At 43.7% G+C, this 23,400-nt stretch overlaps 2 protein-coding genes across 4 annotated transcripts; one reads left to right on the top strand and one right to left on the bottom strand.

Moving 5' to 3' along the window:
- Positions 1-635: 635 nt before the first annotated feature.
- On the bottom strand, positions 636-12,586 carry zgc:152830 (uncharacterized protein LOC767682 homolog). The gene is made up of 16 exons (XM_062542701.1): positions 12,477-12,586; positions 11,547-11,588; positions 11,104-11,194; positions 10,296-10,444; positions 9,183-9,291; positions 8,525-8,646; positions 8,128-8,227; positions 7,694-7,769; positions 7,284-7,369; positions 6,842-6,946; positions 6,549-6,624; positions 6,108-6,226; positions 5,228-5,311; positions 5,007-5,064; positions 2,443-2,624; positions 636-989 (listed from the first exon to the last, which is right to left on the bottom strand). The coding sequence occupies exons 1-16, from the start codon at positions 12,485-12,487 to the stop codon at positions 861-863; spliced, it is 1,539 nt and encodes a 512-aa protein (XP_062398685.1). The 5' UTR covers positions 12,488-12,586; the 3' UTR covers positions 636-860.
- Positions 12,587-12,748: 162 nt separating this feature from the next.
- Positions 12,749-22,834, top strand: fahd2a (fumarylacetoacetate hydrolase domain containing 2A). 3 transcript variants are annotated; one of them, XM_062542702.1, is made up of 8 exons: positions 12,749-12,826; positions 13,361-13,635; positions 14,224-14,440; positions 16,463-16,522; positions 18,589-18,751; positions 19,224-19,332; positions 20,613-20,700; positions 22,460-22,834. In XM_062542702.1, the coding sequence occupies exons 1-8, from the start codon at positions 12,803-12,805 to the stop codon at positions 22,520-22,522; spliced, it is 999 nt and encodes a 332-aa protein (XP_062398686.1). In that variant the 5' UTR covers positions 12,749-12,802; the 3' UTR covers positions 22,523-22,834. The 3 variants fall into 3 exon arrangements, with proteins under 3 accessions (XP_062398686.1, XP_062398688.1, XP_062398687.1); XM_062542704.1 differs by lacking the exon at positions 12,749-12,826 and adding an exon at positions 12,841-12,998 and having other exon boundaries at positions 13,396-13,635; XM_062542703.1 differs by lacking the exon at positions 12,749-12,826 and adding an exon at positions 12,842-12,998.
- The last annotated feature ends 566 nt before the right edge of the window (positions 22,835-23,400 follow it).

A 23,400-nucleotide genomic window follows, 5' to 3' on the forward strand; every position in this document is an offset into this window, starting at 1 on the left:
AAGTCTTCTGCTTGACTCTTGCTTTACATGGAAAATTCCTATTCATCCATATTCATGCGTGCCATGGTGGAAGTTTGTAACGTGATTAGACAATGTATCAAATGCTCCGAACTTCCACCATAGATAACTTTTTTTAGAATGTCGAATAATCAGTATATTGAACTTAATGTACAGTAAGTATGACCTTGGCTCCTGGACAATACAAGCTTACATTATGTAAATCCCATCATGATGGGCTCACTCTGCCTAACTAAAGCAAACACATGAATAAGGAGACTAACAAGATTTGCAAATCAGATTATTTATTTGTGAGAGCCAAGTCTTCTTTTTATGCAAATAAAGACATTCACACCATGTAGAGTATAAAAATGAGGCATACAAATTCTGAACTTGCTTCTATCTTAATCCCAGAGTCAATATTTTAATGGCTTTATCACTGGCTGGTGCCTGATGCGATACAATGACACCAGCTGCAAACCAAAGAAATGGAGTGGGTAGAAAAATGGAAATGGAAGGAATGACCTGCAACCAGGCTATATGATTTGGAGGGACTTGTACATTGGCTTAATGGATGGATTCAATGTATAGGTAGCCTTGGAGGATGGATTAACCGTTTAAGAAAAAAAAAAAAAATGTAACACATTACAAACCATATCAGAGAAGAGAACTTAAAAAAAGATGGACGAAATGTCAACCCAACAGTTAAATTGAACCGTTGTCACTGGATCACTGAGTTGGTACAGACAAATAAGCAAGTTCAGCACAGACATGATGGACAACTGGTTGAATGTGTGTGCAAAAGCCTGGCGGAGAGGGACGGTCTCTGATAGCGCTGTGCGGGGCCGCTCTGTTCCTCGGTTCTAGAACAGGGCGTACTTGGTGGCCATGGCCAGGATGGGAGCGCCGGTGGGGACCCCTGGGAAGGGTCCGGAGGAGCCGGCGATGTCGATGTGGGAGTAAGGCAGCGGCTTGTCGGAGTCCACACCGCACTGAGGGGAAACAGGAGGGTTAGTGAGAGAGAGATTCATACCAAAAGCAGTACAATGGGAGTAGTACTACTGTAGTAGTCCTATTGAATACTTAAGAGTTCTGTATTTTTATTCTTTTTATGTTTTATTTGTTGAAAAGAACCTGGCCAATAAAGCTGATTCTGAATTGAGATGACCATGGGAGTGGAATGGTGTGTGTTGTCAGTGATGCTGGGATGATGCTAATTCTCAGGTCACGGAAAATCTTACAGAAAGCTGAACATGGATGAGAATGCAATTTGACCCAAAAACGACAACACCGACAAGCTTAAAAGTGGCGCTTCCGACTCAATTTTGAAGTCAAATCTGATGAAGGCCTTAGAGGCCAAAACATATTTGGTTGGGTAAAGACTGGGCATATGGAGCCAGAGTGTGCCGCAATACTTAACTATTTGTGGCTCGCACCTCCCTAAGAGACAGCTGGTGCGCGTTACAGATCAGATAAGATGAGATGAACCAGCTTTTATGTCTCTTAGGTAGAAAAATTTGTCTTGGGCAAATACCTTTCATGATTTGCATATTTGTTTAGATTGCAGGTCGCTTGCACCCGTCGGTTATCGTACTGAGTTACTCTGATGAGAATAGCCCTTGTGTGTCTCTTTGGATGAAAGTGTCTGCCAAATGAATGAATGTTAAATCTGTACAGACTACAGTCATTTCAGTGGACTAGTCAAGGCTGTGAAACAGTGATAATATATAGTCTCTTTCACTCGCACGCGCGCACACACACACACACACACACACACACACACACACACACAGGAAGGCTGTGGTTTGTGTGTGTGTGTGTGTGTGTGTGTGTGTGTGTGTGTGTGTGTGTGTGTGTGTGTGTGTGTGTGTGTGTGTGTGAGTGAGTGGTGAGAGAGAGAAAGAGACTGTACATCTTGTCACTATTCCCATAACTCACCTACTGTAACTTACAGCTACGTGACTGCATGCACAAATTCAAAAGGAAAGTAGACCGAACCACAGGCTTGCTATTTGTACAACTGCGTTCATTTTGTGCCTGTAGTCACGTAGCTCTAGCGGCTAATTTCATGTCCACTCCTGTCAGGTGTATTTTGATTTTTCTACCCTCAGTAAATGTCATGCCGAGGTGAGGTTAACAGGTGTCACCTTTACATTATTCAAAGCTGCTAGGCTATAGTTGCTCAGGAGCTACTCTACTGTTGTCTATGTGAAGAGATCAAACCTCCCAATAGACCTGCTCAAAATTGCTTAAAAACGGCTGAATACTAGTGTAGATTTTTATAGGCTGTATTGTAATATGCAACAATCAATCGAAAATATTTTAAGTCTCAATTTATCAATTGCCCTAGGAATTCCTAGCAATTTGGGGTGCCCAGAATTATCTGCGGTCATACAAGCCACTTTTTCTAGCAGTGCCTCGTGCTCATGTATGTGTGTGTTGTACCTTGTCCAGTCCGGAGCCCATGATGAGGAAGGCGGAGGGGGCCTGGTGGCCTCGGGGAGTGAGAGTGGACGGCAGGTTGTTGGCCTGCAGGATGTCCTCGTACTCAGACTTGCCCTTGTGGAACTCGTAGTCCTCGCGGCGAATGCTGGACACCTCAAACACATCGCCCAGCACGTCACCCGCTGTAAGGTCAAAGGTCAAAGAAGTCATACATCCATCAGGTTAAACCTTCAGAACCACACAATATATAATACTTTAGCATTGTATTGTATTGTATTGTTTTATGGTATTTCAGCATTTCACATTTATGTTAAGATAATGTATCATTATGAAACTGAGATTACATGATGAGTAATCCTCTATATTACATGAAGAGTAATAACGAAACTTACTGATATAAACCTAACAATGACATGTCAAGGACATGTCAAAACCGTGTTAGCTTCCTGCCGGAAATAGCTGAAATGGCCGTTCCAGATGCTTACTGAAAACCCTTTGTTCATCGCTACAGTAATGTTTGCCAAAACACTGTTGACTGTAGCAAACTGAAAAGGGCGGTGGCTAACGAACTGGGCTAGCATGCAGCACACAAAGCTGTGGGTTCCTGCTAGTGTTGTTTTTGGCGGCCTGTTTTGGTTTTAGTTTTAGTCTAGTCTTTGTGTCAAGCTGTCATTTTAGTTTTTATCAGTTTTAGTCACGTTCATACTCTTTTAGTCTAGTCAAGTTTTAGTCGACTAAAAGTATGAGCATTTTAGTCTTATTTTCGTCTAGTTTTAGTTGACGAAAACTAATGACTTTTAGTCTTGTTTTAGTCAATGAAAATGGGATTTTAGCATCTTTTTATTAATGCAATTCTATTTTAAGGGGTTGTTCCTCCATAGACTGGGTAAGACTGTTTTTAGTGGCAGGCACTATAGCACCAGCGAACTCTGAAACTATAGGACTGGATGAAATGTGCAGATAATGGTCTCCACTGATAAATATCACACTGGCTAACCTGGAAATGAGGTCCTATGTCCAAAATTCTGAACTATCCCTTTAATAGGAAATGATACATTTTGGTTAATTTTCATGGATTAAAAAATTACAAATATTACAGGTTACATAGTCACTGAACATTGACAGTGGAATCAGGTATGTTACACATACTCCCCCTGTCACCATGAAAGGACTATTTGGAATATTCTGTAGACCTGCTGTTCCTTTTCTGAGAACAATTTAACTTAAGATCAAGTTGTCCTTAGGTTATTGAATGCTGTAAATGTGGATGCTATTTCACCATTAACTAGGTAGCCTAAGCGTGGTTACACACAGTTGTCATCTTCATGCAGTGTTTTGTAGCCTATAAAACGCATTTCACGTTCATCACTCAGTTTTGGTAGGCTACAGGCCTATGCCTTGAGTGGTCGCTGGCCCTTTAAATGCGTGGGACTTTAAATTACGTTTTAACTCCATGCTGATTTTGTTGATGAACAGCACCGTCTTTGATTCAGTTCTTCTACCGTTTAAATAAACGACACACGCGCACTTGTGTGGTTGGTAAGGAATTGTTTTCAATAGTTTTCTCTCCCACACAACATTAGATAGCCTACTAAGCCAAGGTTCCATTAAAAATGTGTCTATGATTAGAACTTCGTTGCTGATCGGTGGAATAATGTTATTATTGTAGGCTATATGACAGCGCCAGCATCAGCTGGACAGAAGCTTAGGCTACACACTAATCAAATCTGCAGTTGCCTGTTAACATTTTCATCTGAATTAGATCTAGGCTACATGCGGAGGTGAGATAAGTAGCCTAGTGCAAAGTTGAACTGAGAGAGTTGCCAATCTAACGGACTGAACGTAGCCTATATTTCTTAGCTTCTATTAGCGATAACGATAGGCTATACATCTACCGCTCCTTTGCTACATGATCAAATATGATCAGATGAGTGACAGAAGCACCGGATACCAACAGGCCCACGCGAGAAACGCTGGTCCTCTGATATGATAATCAGACCATGCAACCTGATGCGCCCCTGAAGTGAGACGCAGGAAACAGAAATACTGCAAAATAATAACACGACTAAACGACACAAAATAATGTTATAACATTCCTGTCCTTCTGGTCTTCGAAAATGAAGAGAGATGTTAGCATGGTTTTATTTTGTAAACCACATTTAGTCTCGTTTTTATTCGTCAACGATATTGCCTTATAAATTTAATTATAGTCATCGTCACATGGCCAGCATTTGCGTTGCGTCTCGTCTCGTTATAGTCACGTGAAAAAAGTTTGTTGACGACGATATTTAGTCATAATTTTCGTTGACGAAAGCAACACTAGTTCCTGCAAGCCACCGCTGTGCCCTTGAGCAAGGCACTTAGCTGCACATAATTCCTCTGGAGACAACGGCCCCATCAGTCATGAATACTAGCTGGAGTGGACCATCCAGACCCAGTCTTGGTAGAAAGGCTTTGGAAGTGCAACAGCAGCTGGCTGTGGTCTGACACATTCACTGGGTTCAGCAGACATCTTGCTACAACCAATATACTGTGTGTGTGTGTGTGTGTGTGTGTGTGTGTACCTTTCTGCATCTTCAGGGCAGTTTCAGCGCGGTGGGCAGCCCCGTTGTCCATGATGATCTGCCCAGTAAAGACACAACAGGGAGAAGAAGGACAAGGAACACAGTAGTTGAAGTGGACAGTTGGGATTTTCAAAATGAGAGTATGTTATGTATATGTACTGGACACATGTTATGGATGATTTCATTGAGGTGATGTGTATGTGTCATTGTGTTCTACTAACGGAGTAGTTGGGCCCCATGGCACGAATGGCATGTCCAGTCAAGGTGGCAATGGTGAACAATTCAGGATTCACTTCTCCGAAAGCCTGAAAATAAAGAGAGAGAGGGAGAGAGGGAGAGAGAGAGAGAGAGAGAGAGAAAGAGCGAAAGAGCGCTGTTGAGTAAGGATGGTACACAATCACTAGCCCCATGGTGGTTAATGCTGATGTTCTACATAGAATCACACAGAGAGAGGGAAAAGCAGCCTTCTGCAGCACATTGCATTAATTTGAGGAGGCGCTGAGTTGAGATAACCAGGACTGAGGAGGAGAACCTCAGACGAGACAAATACAGAGACATTTATGCTGAAAAGAAATGGCAAGGGCCTTCACACATGTCAGAGACTGTGTACGCGACATGAAAAGATGACAAACTGGATTTGCTGGACGTGGGCCATCGGAGAAAACAACTTGACCATCCCTGCTGTTGCACTCAGCCTGCCTGGGGTACCTCGGGACCAAGCCCTCGACAGTCCACAAACAAACACCCAAACGGCTGCCATAGCAACATGTCTCGGGCTGACAGGTCGTTGGAAGCACCTTGTTTTTCTTTCACTTCAATTGTTTTCCCACGACTGACTCGTAGAGCACACGCCCCAGCCCCCTGATCCTCTCTGCCCTTTTGATTGACAGGCCTGGCAAGCACAGTCTTGCAGTTTGTTTTTGGAACATGGCAGTATTCACCATCAGTATTTGAAGTGGTGTGTGTGTGTGTGTGTGCATCCGTGTCCGTGTCCGTGTGTCTATGATTGTGTGTGTGTGTGTGTGTGTATGTGTGTGTGTGTGTGTGAGTGTGTGAGTGTGTGAGTGTGTGAGTGTGTGAGTGTGTGTGTGTGAGTGTTACCTTCTCCTTCATCTCACACAGCAGGTCCACCATGACCATGCGCCCCTCAGCGTCAGTGTTCCCCACACGCACACGCCGGCCAGCACGCGACACCATCAACTCGTCCGCCACGTAGCAGTCTGTAGTACACACACACACACACACACACACACACACACACACACACACACACACACACACACACACACACACACACACACACACACACACACACACACACACACACACACACACACACACACACACACACACACACACACATTGTAGATGACTTTTAAAATGAAAAACTGTGTAAATGGGTCTCTGTCTCCATCCACTCTGTTGTACTACTAACACACTGTTTTTCTGAGTTGAGCTGTCCATAGAGGTTACGTCCGTCCGTGTGTGTGTGTGTGTGTGTGTGTGTGTGTTCTGATATGGCGTCCATTAGGTCATCCTCACCTGAACCGACACTGTTGCGCACCATCGCCATGGAACCCACCACCTTCAGGTGCTTGGGCTTCAGCTTGGCCAGTATCTGGAGACACAAGACGCGGGAGAGAGAGGTCACACATCTGATGCCTCAGACAGTTTAGTCTGCATCTCTGCACAGGCACACACACACACACACACACACACACACACTCAAACTACTTGCACACACACACAGACACACGCACGCACGCACGCACGCACGCACGCACGCACGCACGCACGCACGCACGCACGCACGCATGCACGCACACACTACACACCTCGAAGAACCCTGCCACAGCGGCTGCTCCACACTTGTCTCTGTGCATGCCGGCCATCACACCTCCGGCCTTAATGTCAGCTCCACCGGTGTCATAGGTGATACCCTAGAGAGAGAGAGAGAGAGAGAGAGAGAGAGAGAGAGAGAGAGAGAGAGAGAGAGAGAGAGAGAGAGAGAGAGAGAGAGAGAGAGAGAGAGAGAGAGAGAGAGAGAGAGAGAGAGAGAGAGAGAGAGAGAGAAAAGGAGAAAGAGAGCGATATTCATATGATTTGACATGAAGATGCTAATGTATTTGAGTATATACAGTGTATGCTTAAACTAAAGTGAAACACGTGTCTTTTTTTCAACTAGATGTCTGTGTGTGATTGTTTCTGTTTCTGCTTCTGTGTGTGTGTGTGTTTGTGTGTGTCTGTGTAAGGACAGGTCAGACCACCATCTCTCACCTTGCCCACCAGCATGAGAGTCTGCTGTATGGGTCCCTCTCCACAATACTGCAGCTTGATCACTCTGGCCTGGTGGCGTGGCACAGCTACAACACACACACACACACACACACACACACACACACACACACACACACACACACACACACACACACACACACACACACACACACACACACACACACACACACACACACACACACACACACACACACACACACACACACACACACACACACACACACACACACACACACACACACACCAATGATTAACATGACAAATGTATAAATATGACTGTACAAGCAAACAGATTTACTTTACAACAGTAGAACTTCCATTCTTTTCATTGTTACAGATTGTGACCATACATACAAAACATATCAAATGTGTTCGTCATTCACACTTACCGTTGGCACATCGGTTGACTGCAGCCAGACAGGGGTACTCCTTCTCCAGCACATTCAGATCACTCACCACAGTCACCTGAGAAACAGAGAGAAAGAGAGAGAGAGAGAGAGAGAGAGAGAGAGAGAGAGAGAATGAAGGTTATTGTGTGTGTGTGTGCATGTGTGAGTGTGTGTCTTTCTTTATGTCGTCAGATGTCACGTTAACGGTCAGTCAAAAGACATGAGAAAGAGGCAGAGCCAGAGAGAGGGAGAGGGAGAAGAGTAGTCCAGAGACAGACGCGGTGGTGTTGGAAGCCCGGTGTTGTGTGGTATGGACGAGGTGCAGTCTTACCTCCACAGGGCTGTCTTGTCCTGCTTTGTGTGTGTGTGTGTGTGTGTGTGTGTGTGTGTGTGTGTGTGTGTGTGTGTGTGTGGACAGGGTGCAGCAGTCTCACCTCCACAGGGCTGTCTTTGAAGATCCCCTGAACATACTCGGCCGCTCGAGGTGCCGCCATGCGCTCTGGGTCTGAGCCCCCAATATCCCGACACACCAGCCTGGGGGTTAGACAACAGCCAATCAGATTGACTGCTTGTTTTCGACTCCCATTCATGGTGTATTGATGAGGGCCAATGTTGTTGTGTTATTGTCCTGTTCATCCTCCAAAACGTTTAGTGAAAAGTAAAATCACAAAAGGATCATTTTCTGAGCTCACTTGCCAATACAGACAGTCACACCCACACACCCTAACAGACACACACACCACACACACCACACACACCACTCACACACCACACACACACCACACACACACCACACACACCACACACACCACTCACACACCACACACGTACCGTCCACTCTCCAGTGCAGTGGCCAGGTCAACCAGTTCTTTTCCCTTTTGCGCATCATTCATCCACACACCCAATACTGCCACCTTGTGGGGGGAGGGCTTCACGTCACGCAGTTCCAGAGGCTGGGGGAGAAATGCACACTTAACTTTTGACAATCAAATCCCACGATTTACATGTATTTATCAGAATCTTCCTTCAAATCCATCTTAGAACACAGCTATGGGATACAGCAAACATGGGCAACTGGTAAATATGAACAACGATAAACAGTCCAAAGAACTATCTAGCAAGAGTATTTTCTCAATTTGGAACACACACACACACACACACACACACACACACACACACACACACACACACACACACACACACACACACACACACACACACACACACACACACACACACACACACACACACACACACACACACACACACACACACACACACACACACACACACACACACACACACACACACACACACACACACACACACACACACACACACACACACACAATGCTTTATGTGGCCCATTAGGGGTAGCACACACACACACACACACACACACACACACACACACACAATGCTTTATGTGGCCCATTAGGGGTAGCACAAACACACAAGCTAGGACCGTAGAAAGGTTCTGAGCTCTGACCAGGTAGAGTGCTTGCAGGGCTCCCAACAGGCCCACCAGAGCGCTCTTCTCATAACTGCTGTGAGGAGGACACACCAGCAGAGGGCGCTGCAGGCCGGCTTTCAATGCCCTTGAAGAGAGTGAAAGAGAAAGTAACAAAGAAAGAGGGAGAGAGAAAAGTATGAAGATTTTAAAAATTAAAAAAAAAAAAAAAACTTTTTCCATACATTTAAAACCACCTATCCAACATTTTCAAGAGCTAAATAAAAATGAAAAAATGGAAACAACATGTATGGTCTACGTGTGTTTGTGTGTGCATATGTGTGGGCGGGTGCGGGTAAATGGATGGGTGTGTGTGTGTGTGTGTGTGTGTGTGTGTACTGTATTGCTTTTCCTTTGTCAGGGATATTCAGCTTTCAGGAGAAATGTCAGGATGAACCTAAAATCCACTGGAACCTTTACAGGTGAACTTAATGTGACCCTCTCTAAATGTTAGCATGCACATGTCCAACAGTTCAATGTTTCAGTCCTTTCTGTACTGAAACATTACATTTCACCCGAACGTCAGATATACCTGTGAGTAGTGTAAGTTTAGATCTATGCTATGTTACACGTAAGTGTCTGTCAATACAGCACCTGAATTTGAATTTGAACGAGCAAGGCAGATAGCGGAAGTAAAAGAGAAAGAGAAAGTAACAGGAAAATACAAAGAGAATGAGGGGATGAGAAAGACAAAGGTGACACAGAGAGAGAAAATAGCAAAGGTGATCGAGAAGAACACACAAAATGAAGCCATTTGAAAAGCCAACACGGTAAAGGATGGCTACTGTACATTGAAAAATGGGAAACACGAGCTAGGCTATTTTGTCTTTGTCTATATGTTTTGGCTGATCACAATAACAACAGGACTGAAAGCAAAGACCATGGCATTAATGTGCCTGAAGAAAGCCACGGTACACTATAAGCACTTAAAACTATTTAAATAAAAATAGAAATAAAATCCATTGTCTGATCTTAAACAACCCTGCCGGAGTGCTGGCAGTGCTTACACTAACACTAGGAACAAGTACTGGAGCCCTGTCAAAGTCCCTCGCATCTCTCAAGCTTTACTTGGATCCAGTTCAAATGGCACACCTCTTAATGCCGTTGAGGGCAGCATCGCTGAACCTCCTGACGTCGTCATAGTCCCGGTTCACGGGGCCTGTGGATGCAAACACCAGCCTGTTGCCGGGAAGACCAGGGACCTTCAGGACAACCACCTCGTCCCCGAGCCCATTGTCCACCTGTGAGTGTGGGACACATGGACAGAGGAAGGGAGAGAGAGAGAGGGGAGAGGGAGAGACACACAACATTTAAATCAACTTCTATTGTTCCTGTGAAAGCACATTTTGAATTGAATGAGTTGAGAGACCAGAGACCAAAATTTGCATGATTTATCATTTAAGAATTGTCAAAACAAAGGCCTTTTACAGAAGACTAATTTGAGGGATGTATGCTAGGATGATCTTAAGGAAGCTTATTCTTTGTATGATGAGCTTAACACGCCTGAAAGTGTGTGAGCGATAATGTAAAGTTCTGCACTGTATGTACATTTGCGATGCTACCCACGTGGTCAGAAAATGGTTTGACACGCACGTTGTGACAAGCAATGTTTATACATTGGGTGCAATCCATCCAGATGACAGGCGCCTTTTGTTTGCTGATGCATATTCAATTATCTCAACACCAGTCTGTTGTAGTGAATAATAAAACCGGTAGTACTGGTCATTGAGATATGTCATACATGAATAAATGGCTGAAATGTGTCTGTGTGAGAGGCAGATGAAAAGAGTGTGTGTCTGTGTGTGTGTTTGTGTCTGCGTGTGTGCGTGAAAGTGTGTTTGTGCGTGTGTGTGTGTGCATGTGCGTGCGAGTGCGTTTGTGTGCGTGTCTAGGTACGTACAGAGCTGTAGTCCACCAGAGGCGCTTTCAGGCATTCCAGCTCCTTGGGCAGCTTTTCAACGCCCTCAGCGACCAAAACTATGCCATCAAAACTGCAGCAGCACAAGCACAGACAGACAGACAAACAAACAAACAGGCAACCGTCAGTCACAATTCCATCCTACTTCCTTCCACAACTTTTACGGAAGTATAATGGCACACAAGTCCTGTCAGCTTTTTTTTCTGGCATCTTCTAAGTAAACAATTTGCTAGCATACACACCCAAAAGCCAATAGAAAAGCTGTAGTGTGAAGCAATAAAACCCTTCTACTACGTGAAAGGAGAGACCAAAGTCTGGGACAAAGTACTTTCTGAGACACAAAGTCGCCATGAGTACAGTACATCTCCACAGCACAACTGTGCATTTAAAACCCAGGCTGGTGTTTTACTACTACTAGTACTTACTTCTGGTCCTTGCAGTCGGTGGTGGCCTGAATGGGCTGGACACTGTGGTCAAACACAAAGACAATAGCAGTAATTAGTTTAGTGCATAACACACGGACACAAGTACATAGTTCAAGTCGGTAGAGTGACTGAGGATAGACTTGAGAAGTGATTGCATGTGTTTGACAGAAAATTGATGCACCAAACAAACTGTCTGGACTTAACATAACATAACATAACATAACATAAATAAATAAACAAATTAAATAAAGGTTTCTGTTTAGCGAGTTTTCACAGCAAATTCTTAATTGTGGTGGTACTTTTGGTTATACCCTTTAGCAGAGTTTTTTGTCCTCAGCGCTACAAAGGCATTTTTTTCCAATATGAATTTGTTGCAGAATGTATGTCGTGCAAATGCTACTTTCACTTCCATTTACGGAAGAGGATTTCATCATTTTCTTGCACGAGGTTCGCGTAAAGTTGCTGATGCTTTCACAAAGTAAGCAAACAGAGACTGATGCCTACTCGTACATTCTGTCTCAGAAAGATTTAGCCTAGCTGAACTTACTATAGGCCGTTCCAATCAGTAGCCTACTTTAAGGATCTTTTGCCTTTGACATTTTGATGTCGTTTAACCGATCATATTCATCTCTAGCTACAATTAAACTACAATAGATAAGATAAATCCATTGTCTTGCATAAAATACTGACTGAGATCAAGTTCACAATCTCATAATCGGTCTAATGTATGCAACGAGGTACTGTAGCTTACCGTTATATATTAAACTAAACAGACAAAAGGTGGTTTAAGGAAATATACTTTCTTTGCCTCGCTTAAGTTATTTGTCTCATATGGACACATGCAACACTTTCTCTGCTTAAAGCATGCAGATGATTTGATGATTGTAATTGTATGACGATGAACAACAGCAATAAAGACAATCTTCTTACCGGGTAGACATCTCCTCAGCTAGTCTTCCCTGCGTCTGAAAGCACTAGCGGCGAAGCAGTTCAGTCAGCTGACAAAACTCGCTCAACGTTCAATCACATGATTTTAGTGAAGCGCATTGATTCCTGGGAAATGTAGTGTTAATGATTAAAAGCGTGTTACTAACTTCACGTAAACTCCAACAAAAAACGTTAAAATGCGACATGTGTTCATATTCTCGTAATATAGTGGAAGTTTAATATATATATATTGATTGCTTGGTATGATATTCGTTTTTTACGTGTGCAGGAAAACTATTGAAACTACAAATCGACCATCAGGAAGTGTAATGCTGAGAGTTCATTTAATGAAGGTGAGTGCTGCTCGTTCAAAGTTCTGCTTTTCAGTCGTTGGACATGCATTGGAGATACATCTTCAGATTATTGAACATCAAGTCGGTCGCATAGTCTGCTACAACTTAGTGAATATTTATTATATTTCTATATAGCACAAGCTTGATCGATCAGACCGAACGACTTCAGCAGGTAGTTATGACCAGTCAGCACTGCTTATCTTATTTTCTGCAGAGGAACGTGCTATCGCAGTTTGTGAGAGATAACAACGATCCTCTAAGGCCAACTAAATGATTAGCTAAACATATTTGGACTGAATTAGTGGCTGCAAAAGTTAGTGCAACACAGCTGCACATTTGCATATGCCAAAGTGATTTGCAGCTCTTTTGCAAACCGTGGACCACTCGCCTTTTCTGCTTCTGTGTGTAGCAAACTTATAGCTCTGCTTTTCGTTGCCATGATGATCTCCGCTGTATCTACCTTCAATCTAATCAATGTGCTTTCCCCTCTCATTTCCCCCGTTTCTTCCTCGCCGTTACACCTTTCCACGGTAGATGATACTTCCTTGTGGCTACTTGCTCGGTTTCAGGCGACTCGGTGCGGTGTGTTCGGCAGCTACAGGCAGAGGTCGACGGGGCGTGTGCAGCGCCGCAGGCATGAGACTGGTGCAGTTCTGTCGCCACGGAGATGGCAGTGGTGGTGTGCGGGTCGGAGTGGAGCAAGCTGAGGGTCAGGGGGTCATCGATCTCAAGGCCTTTGACCCCACTATGCCAACTACCATGAGAGAGTTCCTGGAGATGGGCGAAAAGGGCATGGAATGTGCCCAAAGGTAGTCTAAGCATTCACTCATTTTTCTGACATCATGGCAAACAGAACAATAACGGTGTTGGCTGTCAGGAACAGGTTGTTGGCCGAAACACCTACCTTTAGTACTAGTCAGTGCCAAACTCAATTGAGCTGTGAGCAGGAGGGAGATTGTAGGCTCTCACATTTCTGTTCATAGAACAAAAACAGCACATCATCAGAGAGGAGTGTTTTGAAGCTTCACAATAACATACAATCTACAAAAGAGGACAAAGAAGCAGGAAAAAAGTTGAAACGAGGTGCAGAAGAAACACTACAAAGCTTTGATGGAGTTTCTCAAAACTTTTCTTTGTAGCTGTGTAGTAAATAACACAAAACAATTTGTGTAGTTGAGAGGCCTGTAAGGTTTAAGGCAAGACTAGAAAAAAAAACCCATTTGATTTCTTGTAAGCCATTGGCTTACAACCACAATTGCAGTTTTTTTGGTTTTGTAAAGCTGTATTGATTTCTAAACCTATAATGTATGAAGGTCGATGAAATTCAGAGACATGGTCCAGTTGTGTTTGATATTGAAGGCGAGGCACTGTCCATGTCTTTCCACACCCCTCCCTAGGGCTCTGTCCAGCGGTCAGTGTGTTGTCGCGCGGTCGGAGCTGAAGCTGCTGTCACCAGTGACCGCTCCGGAGAAGGTGGTGTGTGTGGGCATGAACTACAGGGACCACTGCCTGGAGCAGAACGCCCCCATCCCGGCGGAGCCCATCGTCTTCAACAAGTTCCCCAGCGCCATCACCGGCCCTCACGACGACATCCTCTTACCTGAGGAGAGCCAGGTGAGCTGTGCACCAATGCATTAAAAGTGCTCTGTCGCTCTCTCTTTCTTTCTCTCTCCCTCAATTGGTGTTGTGCTGTCTGTTTTCTTTTTTTTTATGTTTGTCTACACCCTGGTGGCAGGAGTAGACCATTCAATCACTTGTTCCTGTCTCTTATTGAAAAGTACATATTTTAGCAGAAAATTGTTGGGAAAGAAGTCAAATCTTAGTGAACATCTGTGTTGCTCTGGTGTTCCCCCTCCATTAGTTTGAGCGTGTCCCCTCCCGTTGAGGCACCAGTTGTTCTCAGAAGTCTAGGATCTACCCTTTTTTTGAGGTCAGCTTTTAACAATTATTAAAAACACTCACTTTGAGTGAGTAGTACAAATATGCACATGCACAAGCAAAGCACAGATAAATGGACGGAGAACAGTATCTGAGTCACTAGTGGGTAATCCATGTGTCCTCCATGTCAAATCATCACACTCTTGAATGAAACTTGAATGCTGATTTGATCATATAGAAAACCTATGGAATGGAAGTTGCATGTTGTCTGGATCAATGTTGAAGGCGATTCTGACATAGATTTGTTTCTTGAGGTCAGCCCGGCCGTCCCCCTCTCTAAAATCGGTTCTACCTAGCTCAAGTTGCTGCAGCCAACAGTTATATTTGCCAGTTGCAATGGAAAGGGCTGTGACTTTGACCTTCCGTATCTCCTTCAGAGCAGTAAAAATTAGGTCCAAAAGTGTGATGGATTGACACAGACCATAACATCTGGCGCATACAGGTGTGGCGGAACCCAGCCCTAATTTGAATGAACAGCAGAGCTAGGCAGTGAGCAAAATGTAACTACAGTTTATTTATCAGCTTGGCAAGTCTTATACCGGACCACAAGACCACAAGACCACAAGACTGAACAGAACAGATTTATGCACATACACTACTCACAGAAAGTCAGGGATTTTTGTCTTTCGGGTTAAATTTGTTGGCCTTTATTTCAATAAATAGTTTGAGTTGAGCAAATCACCATTGCATGCTTCTACTCAAATGCCCTATTTTCATGATATAATACCACTGTAGCTTGAACCTTTTACATTTTCCACAAGTTTCACCCAAAAGCCAGATATCTCTAACTTTTTGTGAGTAGAGTAAGGTGACCAGATGTCTGAGACTGGGGACATAATCCTAAACATGTGAGGGAAATGAAGACCTTTTCAGTTTGACTGTCAATCTGATTGCAACACATACAAGTGTTATCTTCAAAACAGGGACATTGGTAGTTTTTCTATATATTCCTGGAGACAGGCAGCCAAAAACAGGGACTGTCCCCTGAAACCGGGGACGTCTGGTCACCCAGAGTAGTGCATGTCAATTAATAGCCAGGGCGGTGGTGTCCCTGGAGTAGCCCGAGGTTGTGGACCTTGCTCAAGGGTACAGAGGTAGTATAGGATTCAAATCCATGTCTGTATGTTAACCCAACTCCTTAGCCACTGCACTACCACTGCCCACATACTGTAGAGTGGGACTGGGAGGCTAAAAGGTCAAATTGCTTGAAGCATAGTCCATTAGCCTAACACAGGTCATTAGCTTAGCAGCTACTCTCCTCTACTCTGCCTTTGTAGTATATCCACATGAGCAAAACAAGGGCTGCATCTCAAACCACATACTTCCGTCTGCACACTGGTAGTGTGCACTGCGCTTACTTGCATTGTGCCCACTTTACGATGGTTAATACCTGCACTATATACTTAAACTAAGTATTTGAAGTGTGCAAGTACTGTAGGCGGTTTGAGACACAGCCAAGGTGTTATTTGGGACACCATTAACATGACCACAGGTGTGATTGCCTCTGCCCATTTTACTTGCCCAATAGGCTTATTCCTGTGGTGTTGACATGCAAACCAAGGGACTACCTGACAGCTGTTTTTCAATGCCTGGTAGTGTTATACAGTACATGTTGTATCCATGTTGACATGCAAGTTCAGTAGGTTGATTCCTCACCTGTTGACATGCAAACCAAGTGACTGCCTGGTGTGTTTGCAGGAGGTGGACTGGGAGGTGGAGCTGGCTTTCGTGATTGGACGCAAAGGGAAACACATCAAGGCAAGTGTGGGTGAGAGAGGTGAACAGGGAGAGGTGGAAAGCGACAGAAAGGAGAGAGGAGAGGAGAGGAAGAGGAGGTGGCAGATGAGGATGGGGTTAGAGAGGAGAGGGGGATGGAGAGAGGAAAGTGAGGAAGGTAAATTAAGGTAACAGTGAGTGAGGGAAGAAGGTAATTAAATGTTATCAGATTCATGCCCTGTCCTTTGCCCATATATTCTGATTAGACACACTATGAACACGACACAGCCTCATTTCCCCTGGTTCATCTAGTCATAAATGAATCATCAATTTGTATTCACACGTAGCTTTGTTGTCTCTCATTCAGCGCCAATTATGATACATCTCAAATCAAGGGCAAACATCTGATCTCTGACTTGTTTCGTTCCGAGCCAGCACGATGACAACTTATTCAGCATAATGAATAAACCCCTGGCCCCAGGCCTATAAGTGGAATCAATCATTGTGGCGCTTGTTTAGATCAGATATCAGAACAACGGTCTGGAGTGAAGCACCAGAACCACATTGCGCCCGCAGCATTATATCTTATGCAAAATTATTTTCAGAGGGCGACAATGGTTATCAAGAGTGCTTGTATTTAAGCAGAATATTGTGTTATGCATAAAAAGACCATGTCAATGTTTATGGTGTTTAGCAGACGCTTTTGTTCAAAGCGACTAATGATGTCAATTAACATTAAAATGAACATAGTTTATAATAGAATCAAGTAGCTTAAAAATGGCAATAACATTAATGGACTAAATTGTATTTAACAGAATTACAACAAGTTGTTAATGAGATGCTTGTATTCAAATAGAGTGTAGAGCTCACCCCAATGCAAGCAGTTTGTTGTTTGCTCAGACATATAATGCTCATTTCTTAAATTTAATAATATTCAAATGTGAGCAGTTTGTAGTTTGTTCAGAGATGCCATGCGTGTTTCTTAAATTGAATTAAGGGGGAAATGCCGCTAGATATGCCCCAGCATTACTCAACTAAATTACATTTTCAGCTCCTCTTCAGATATGAAGAATACATTCATGTACAACAGAGGCAAAACTCATAAAGTTCAGTCATACAGCCTATAAAGTCTATTATTTCAGTACTTGAAATACACAGAAATTGCGTCATGAATCTCAGTCACAGTTATAGTCTTCCTTGTAAAACATCTCGTCCAGCTGTCTCTGAAGAACTAAGACGAGAATACAGCCCGTGTCTTGCCACTGTTTGCTATTAACATTGGACTCTGTTTGCAGTGCAAGCCACTTAAGGTTAATTATTGATGGTGTACCATTGCAGCGGGCTCAGGAGAGGTCATAGGTCAATCCTGTTGTTTCTATGGGGTACAGAAAAAAGTTGAAAATCCACGCACATCCTTAGTTTAAGAAAAACAATTTTGACTGGGTGCAGGATCTTCAAGAGATATAAGCTATACAAAAAGATAAAGTAGTCCGCACACCAGTATATAGCTCCCAGTGATGTTTATTGTCAAGCAAAGTTTCGAAACTGCATAACGCGATTATTTCTGAGATTCTGATACGTTTTCAAACCGGAATTGTGCATATGCCATGGTTGAAATCAGAATCTCAGAAATAATCAGGTTATGCAGTCATTTTCAGACGGCTGCATTAAGTCGTACCTCCCTAATGGCCAAACACACCCTTGGGCGCAGCCCCATTATATTGCGTGATGTTACAGGGCCCACCTGTGACTATTTAAAATCACAGCTGCATTGATTGGCAACAACATGCTGATGATGGCCTAGGGCCGAAACACGTACATTTAAAGACATGGTCCAATAAAGACTTTTTCAAGCACTAATGCCTGAAGAGTAGTTTTCAACTTTTGTTTTCACAAACCTGCTGTCTGTCATTGACACTGACACATCTGACATTGTTACTGTTCTTTTTTTATTTCCTGTCTAGCCAAAAAAGTAAACAGAGAGAAAGCAGACGGCAGCAAATCCAACGGCTCCCCTTAGACATAAATGAGTTTTAGCTCTGTAATAGCACTATTATCCGGTGCTAAACAGAGATTTGTCTGTTTTCCACAACGTCTACCCTTCTCAGGAGGAGGACGCGCTCTCCCACGTGGCTGGGTTCACGGTGGCCAACGATGTCAGCGCCCGTGACTGGCAGATGCGGAGGAATGGGAAGCAGTGGCTGCTGGGAAAAACCTTTGACACGTTCTGTCCCCTGGGACCAGCCCTGGTCACTACGGGAAGTGTAAAAGGTAGGAGATGTAGATGTTAATGTTAAGCAGTAATTCACTAATTGAAGGTGCTACAAGCGATGTGGGGTAACATAAATAATTTCTGTTGAAGTTCAAACAAAACAGGGAGCTCAGAAATGTTTCATTATGAATGACTTATATTTCATGGCAATGCTGTACAGTGTTCACTGAGGTGACTACATAAGAAGCAGGCCTGAAGATATACCAATCATGATTTTTGGAAGTACATGAATTGGTATCATTGGTATTATTATTATTATGAAATCCTAATCTGGAATTCATTTTACACAAATGTATTGTTGCTACCCAGACTAACAGAATGTAACTAACTCAAAATATTGGATTATGTACTGTATTATATGGAGAAGATGCTATTAATTTATGCAAAAATATCAGAATGATCAACATTAAGGGTGTTTAAAGGTGTCATTAAATGTATAATTTCCATAATGTTTTCATGTGCTTGCTGTAGATGTACATAAGCTGGGTATTCGGTGTCTGGTCAATGGTAAAGCAGTCCAGGACAGCAACACTGAGCAGATGATCTTCAGGACGGAGAAACTAGTTGCCTGGGTCTCCCGGTAAGTTCTGCCTCCCCTTGAAGGAGAACTCTCACCAAAGTGCATTCTAGGGCGAAGGGTGTTGTTCAAAACCTTTCTTGTTAAGTAAACCCTGTGCACACAAACAATGTTCTCAATGCTCAAGTTCATGTGTAGAGACACTGATGATGCGTCAACCAGTTTCAAGTGGTGTCGAGCCTTCTTAGTGTTAAAAATAGCGAATTTGGTGCGATCATGTAGAAAAATAGTAGTGCATCTACCATTACCATTCAAAATGCCACTTGACCTGAAAAAAACTTTGTAATACTTTGTAATTACTGTGTAATTATGCTTTTAAGCAAAAGTTTGACTTCGGTACATCCACAAAAACACCTTAGGAGGCATTTTGGCGAGAGTTACCCTTTAAACTACTACTGTGCACTGGTGTCCAGCTAGATGTCAAGCTCTGGCTTCAAAGAAGGGTAAAAAACAAAGGTCTTCTAGGAAACCTTACTTGGAGCAAACACAACAATACATGCTTAGGTTGCAGAGCTCACAGCAGAGTGCTTGCAAAAACAGCATTTCCTCATCACAAAATGTTGCAAGAGTGCAGTTATCCTTTCGAGGCTGGCCCTGAGCGATAATTGAAAGCTTTAGTGTTGTAACAAAAAAAAATGCTTAGTAATCTGGCCATCAGTGAGGTTTTCGGGTTGTGGTTGAGAAAGTGCTGTATGTTTCACTCTTCATATATCAGAGGATGAAGCCATGGGTGGACCACACATACATCATATAATAGTGTGGTGTAGCAGAGGTAATGTCACCGACTTACAATCGGTTGATGGTTGGGTTTGATTCCCAAACTCGCTGTTGGGAGTCTGTGTCGCTTTGGCTGAAAGTGTCTGCTAAATACCAGTCTACTGTAACTTTAAATACACCATGTGTTCCTCATATTGATACAAAACATATTAAACCCATTTAGATACATTTTGTAGTTACAAAGAGGTAAGCTCCCCCATACACTTTCGCGCACGTCATTGATGCACGGTCCCAATTGTTGGGAGGCACGCGAAACCCCCCCCACATGCGTGTTGATGACGCAGTTCTTGCCATGTGCCATGGGAGCAGGTCACCGACTTTAGCCTGAATAGTTTTGTCGGAAAAAAAGAGACTTTTCTAATCCAGGTCTTCAGCTTCTTGTAGTTTGCCTGTGTTTGAATGTATGTGAGAATGTTGTATGAGGATGTTGTAAGTGCTCTGTCATTGTGGCTGATTGTGTGTGTGTGTGTGTGTGTGTGTGTGTGTGTGTGTGTGTGTGTTTGCAGGTTTGTGACGCTGGTTCCAGGCGATGTGTTTCTGACCGGTACTCCCCCCGGTGTGGGAGTGTTCCAGAAGCCACCGGTGTTCCTTAAGGTTAGAGGGCCTGTCTGTGTCGCTACACACTAAACCGGTGGTCTGACCTAACAGAAACACACACACACACACACACACACACACACACACGTATGCATCCATGTACAAAACCACAATCCCTATAACACCACTGGCACATACTGTATAGAGACGAGACAGGTACAGTATGTGTGTGTGTGGGGGGACATCCATCCGCACACACACACAAAACCTAGATTGCTGGTACAGTAGGTCATTGCACAATCAGGAACTACAAATGAAAATAGTCTGGATTGCTGTGTGTGTGCTGGTAGTTATGCCAGATGCAGTCCCTTGGAGGAACGTAGTGGCCGACGGGTAACAAGTCTTTACGAGCGCAAGTAAGAGTAAGTCAGAGCAGACCCAGACAGCAGTTTGTCAGCCAGTACACACACACACACACCCACAACCAACCAATATCACTGCCACCACAAACACACTTTCATTCGCCCACATAGGACACACACACACACACACACACACACCCTAGATCTCAGCCACCACTCACATCAACTTCTCGTGATGAAAGTGTAATTTAGCAACTGTTCATTCTGGGCCTAACAAGGAATTAAAATTCAAATGTACTCTCTGCAACCCCCCCTGCCCCCCCCCCCCCCTCACTCACTCACTCATTACCTGTGACGGTCCTGTTATACAAAATTACCACGAGCCTTCCGTATCAGCTTCAGACGGCTGCCACGGAACCTCAATCAGTTCACTAATTAGATAGCTAATTTGATCCGCTTAACCATCCGTTTTCCACACGGCAGGCCGGGCACAGCACACTCCACAGAGGAGAGCGAGGGGGAGAGAGAAAGGGACGCATGGTACTATCGAGTGCCGGCTGTGCAGCAAATTCAATTAGTGAGGCGCAGTCAAGGAATTAGAACGGCTTCCGATGCTTTCAGATGAGGTTGTGAAAGCAAATTTCAAGTACATGTCTTGTGAACATGTCCGAAAAACCTGTGTTTTGCTGGTTATCTTCAAGTTCAATCATTTATTGCCATGTCAATACTGTTTGGAATTTGTCTTGGTGCCATTCAAGTTTAAAAAAAAAAAAAAAAAAGTATTGCTTTGAAGATTTACACTGAATATAAACATGGAACGACCTGAAAAATGTATTGGGTCATGGGTCTCAACTACAAATGTAGTATGACCATCACAGCACAGAATGTAGGACAAATAACCTGGGACATGGGACACAACTTCCCATGATGTGTTTATGTTGTGAAGTAACTGAGCTAGTCACAATCATCATTTCTATGAGCCTCCTGCCAGTACTCCTGCCAGTACCTTTGCATTTCTAACACCCTGACAGCTCTCTCAGCTGCACTGTGGTTGTGCCGTTCTGTAGCATTCTGCTGTCTTAATCTAAGTTGTTGTGCTGTTGCGTTTCGTATTAATGTACTGTAAGTTGTTGTGCTGTTCCGTTCTGCTGCGTTAATGTAAGTCGTTGTACAGTCGCGTTCTGCTGCATTAATGTAAGTTGTTGTGCTGTTCCGTTCTGCTGCGTTAATGTCAGTCGTTGTACAGTTGCGCTCTGCTGCGGTAATGTAAGTTGTTGTGCTGTTCCGTTCTGCTGCGTTGATGTCAGTCGTTGTACAGTTGCGCTCTGCTGCGTAGATGTAAGTTGCTGTGACGTTGCGTTCTGCTGCGTTAATGTCGGTTGAAACATGCCCCTTCACTTTCACTACCCTCCTTTTAACTCTTTTTGTTTTCTGTCCTGCTCTTTGTCTTGCAGAAGGGGGACGTGGTGGAGTGCCAGATCGACGAGATTGGGGCCATCCGTAACACGGTGGTGTGACAGGACCCTTCTGCGCCCTGCCGCACCGAGCTGATTTAAAAGTGCCATTATCTCAATACTGCCCCGTTAGTTTTTTACTGCGCACATGGAGGCTGGGGGGAGGAATGACTTGACTGTGTCACATTCAGACATTGTAGGTTGTGTTGTGAAATTATTTTGAGAAGAGGCTTGCGTTTCTTCATCCACAGAATGCCACTGGAGACTGATGCAAAGATGCAACTCCATCATGTAATGCACATGAGAGGGATGACTTTAATTGTGATGAAAGGGCTCTCAAAGAGTGGCTCTACCGCTAGGAAATGTATAAAATCATTAATCAAAAACTGAGCTGGTCCATTTATTCAGGTATTGTGAAGATGTCCAACTTGTTGATGGCACGGTCAAAGCCACAGAGAATTGTGATTGTCACTTTGTGATCTATGCATTCTTTCACTCTATACGTCACAACTTCAACTGATAATAAATGATAATCATTGTTTGAACACCTTTGTTGCAGTTTTGTCATGTTGTAATCGTAGGCATCTTTGGCTGACATGTTCAAAACTACACCTATCTCTCGAGAACCGCAGGGCCTAGGATGCCCAAATTATTTTTGAATGTTGGTCTACAGGGGCCATGTTAATACAACCCATATCCACTCATCTGAGCAAAGTAAACATGAAAAGGCAAAAACGAGGCATTGTAATTGCAGGTATCTTTTGAACCTGGCTGACAGGTTCAAAACGGCACACAATTTGAAGTGTAGGATCGTTATGACACTGTCTGAATGCATGCAAGTTTCATGAAATGACGTTTATGGAGGGCCATATCAGTAAGCGTGATTTATCTTTGTGGAGAAAATGTGCAGGTGTGGGCGGCGGTCATATTTTGTACCACTC

This window comes from Sardina pilchardus, chromosome 8 (assembly GCF_963854185.1).
Source record: "Sardina pilchardus chromosome 8, fSarPil1.1, whole genome shotgun sequence".
Classification (NCBI taxonomy): Eukaryota; Metazoa; Chordata; class Actinopteri; order Clupeiformes; family Clupeidae; genus Sardina; species Sardina pilchardus.

What these genes read in the sequence shown, in the direction of transcription:
- zgc:152830 (XM_062542701.1), bottom strand. An exon ending in CTCTCATGCTGGTGGGCAAG is followed by an intron (nt 6,947 to 7,283) that starts GTGAGAGATGGT and finishes CTCTCTCTCTAG; the next exon opens with GGTATCACCTATGACACCGG. An exon ending in CTGTGGCAGGGTTCTTCGAG is followed by an intron (nt 6,625 to 6,841) that starts GTGTGTAGTGTG and finishes TTGTGTCTCCAG; the next exon opens with ATACTGGCCAAGCTGAAGCC.
- fahd2a (XM_062542702.1), top strand. Translation starts at nt 12,803, where the DNA reads ATGCTGAGAGTTCATTTAATGAAG. An exon ending in TGAGAGTTCATTTAATGAAG is followed by an intron (nt 12,827 to 13,360) that starts GTGAGTGCTGCT and finishes TTTCCACGGTAG; the next exon opens with ATGATACTTCCTTGTGGCTA. An exon ending in CACTACGGGAAGTGTAAAAG is followed by an intron (nt 18,752 to 19,223) that starts GTAGGAGATGTA and finishes TGCTTGCTGTAG; the next exon opens with ATGTACATAAGCTGGGTATT.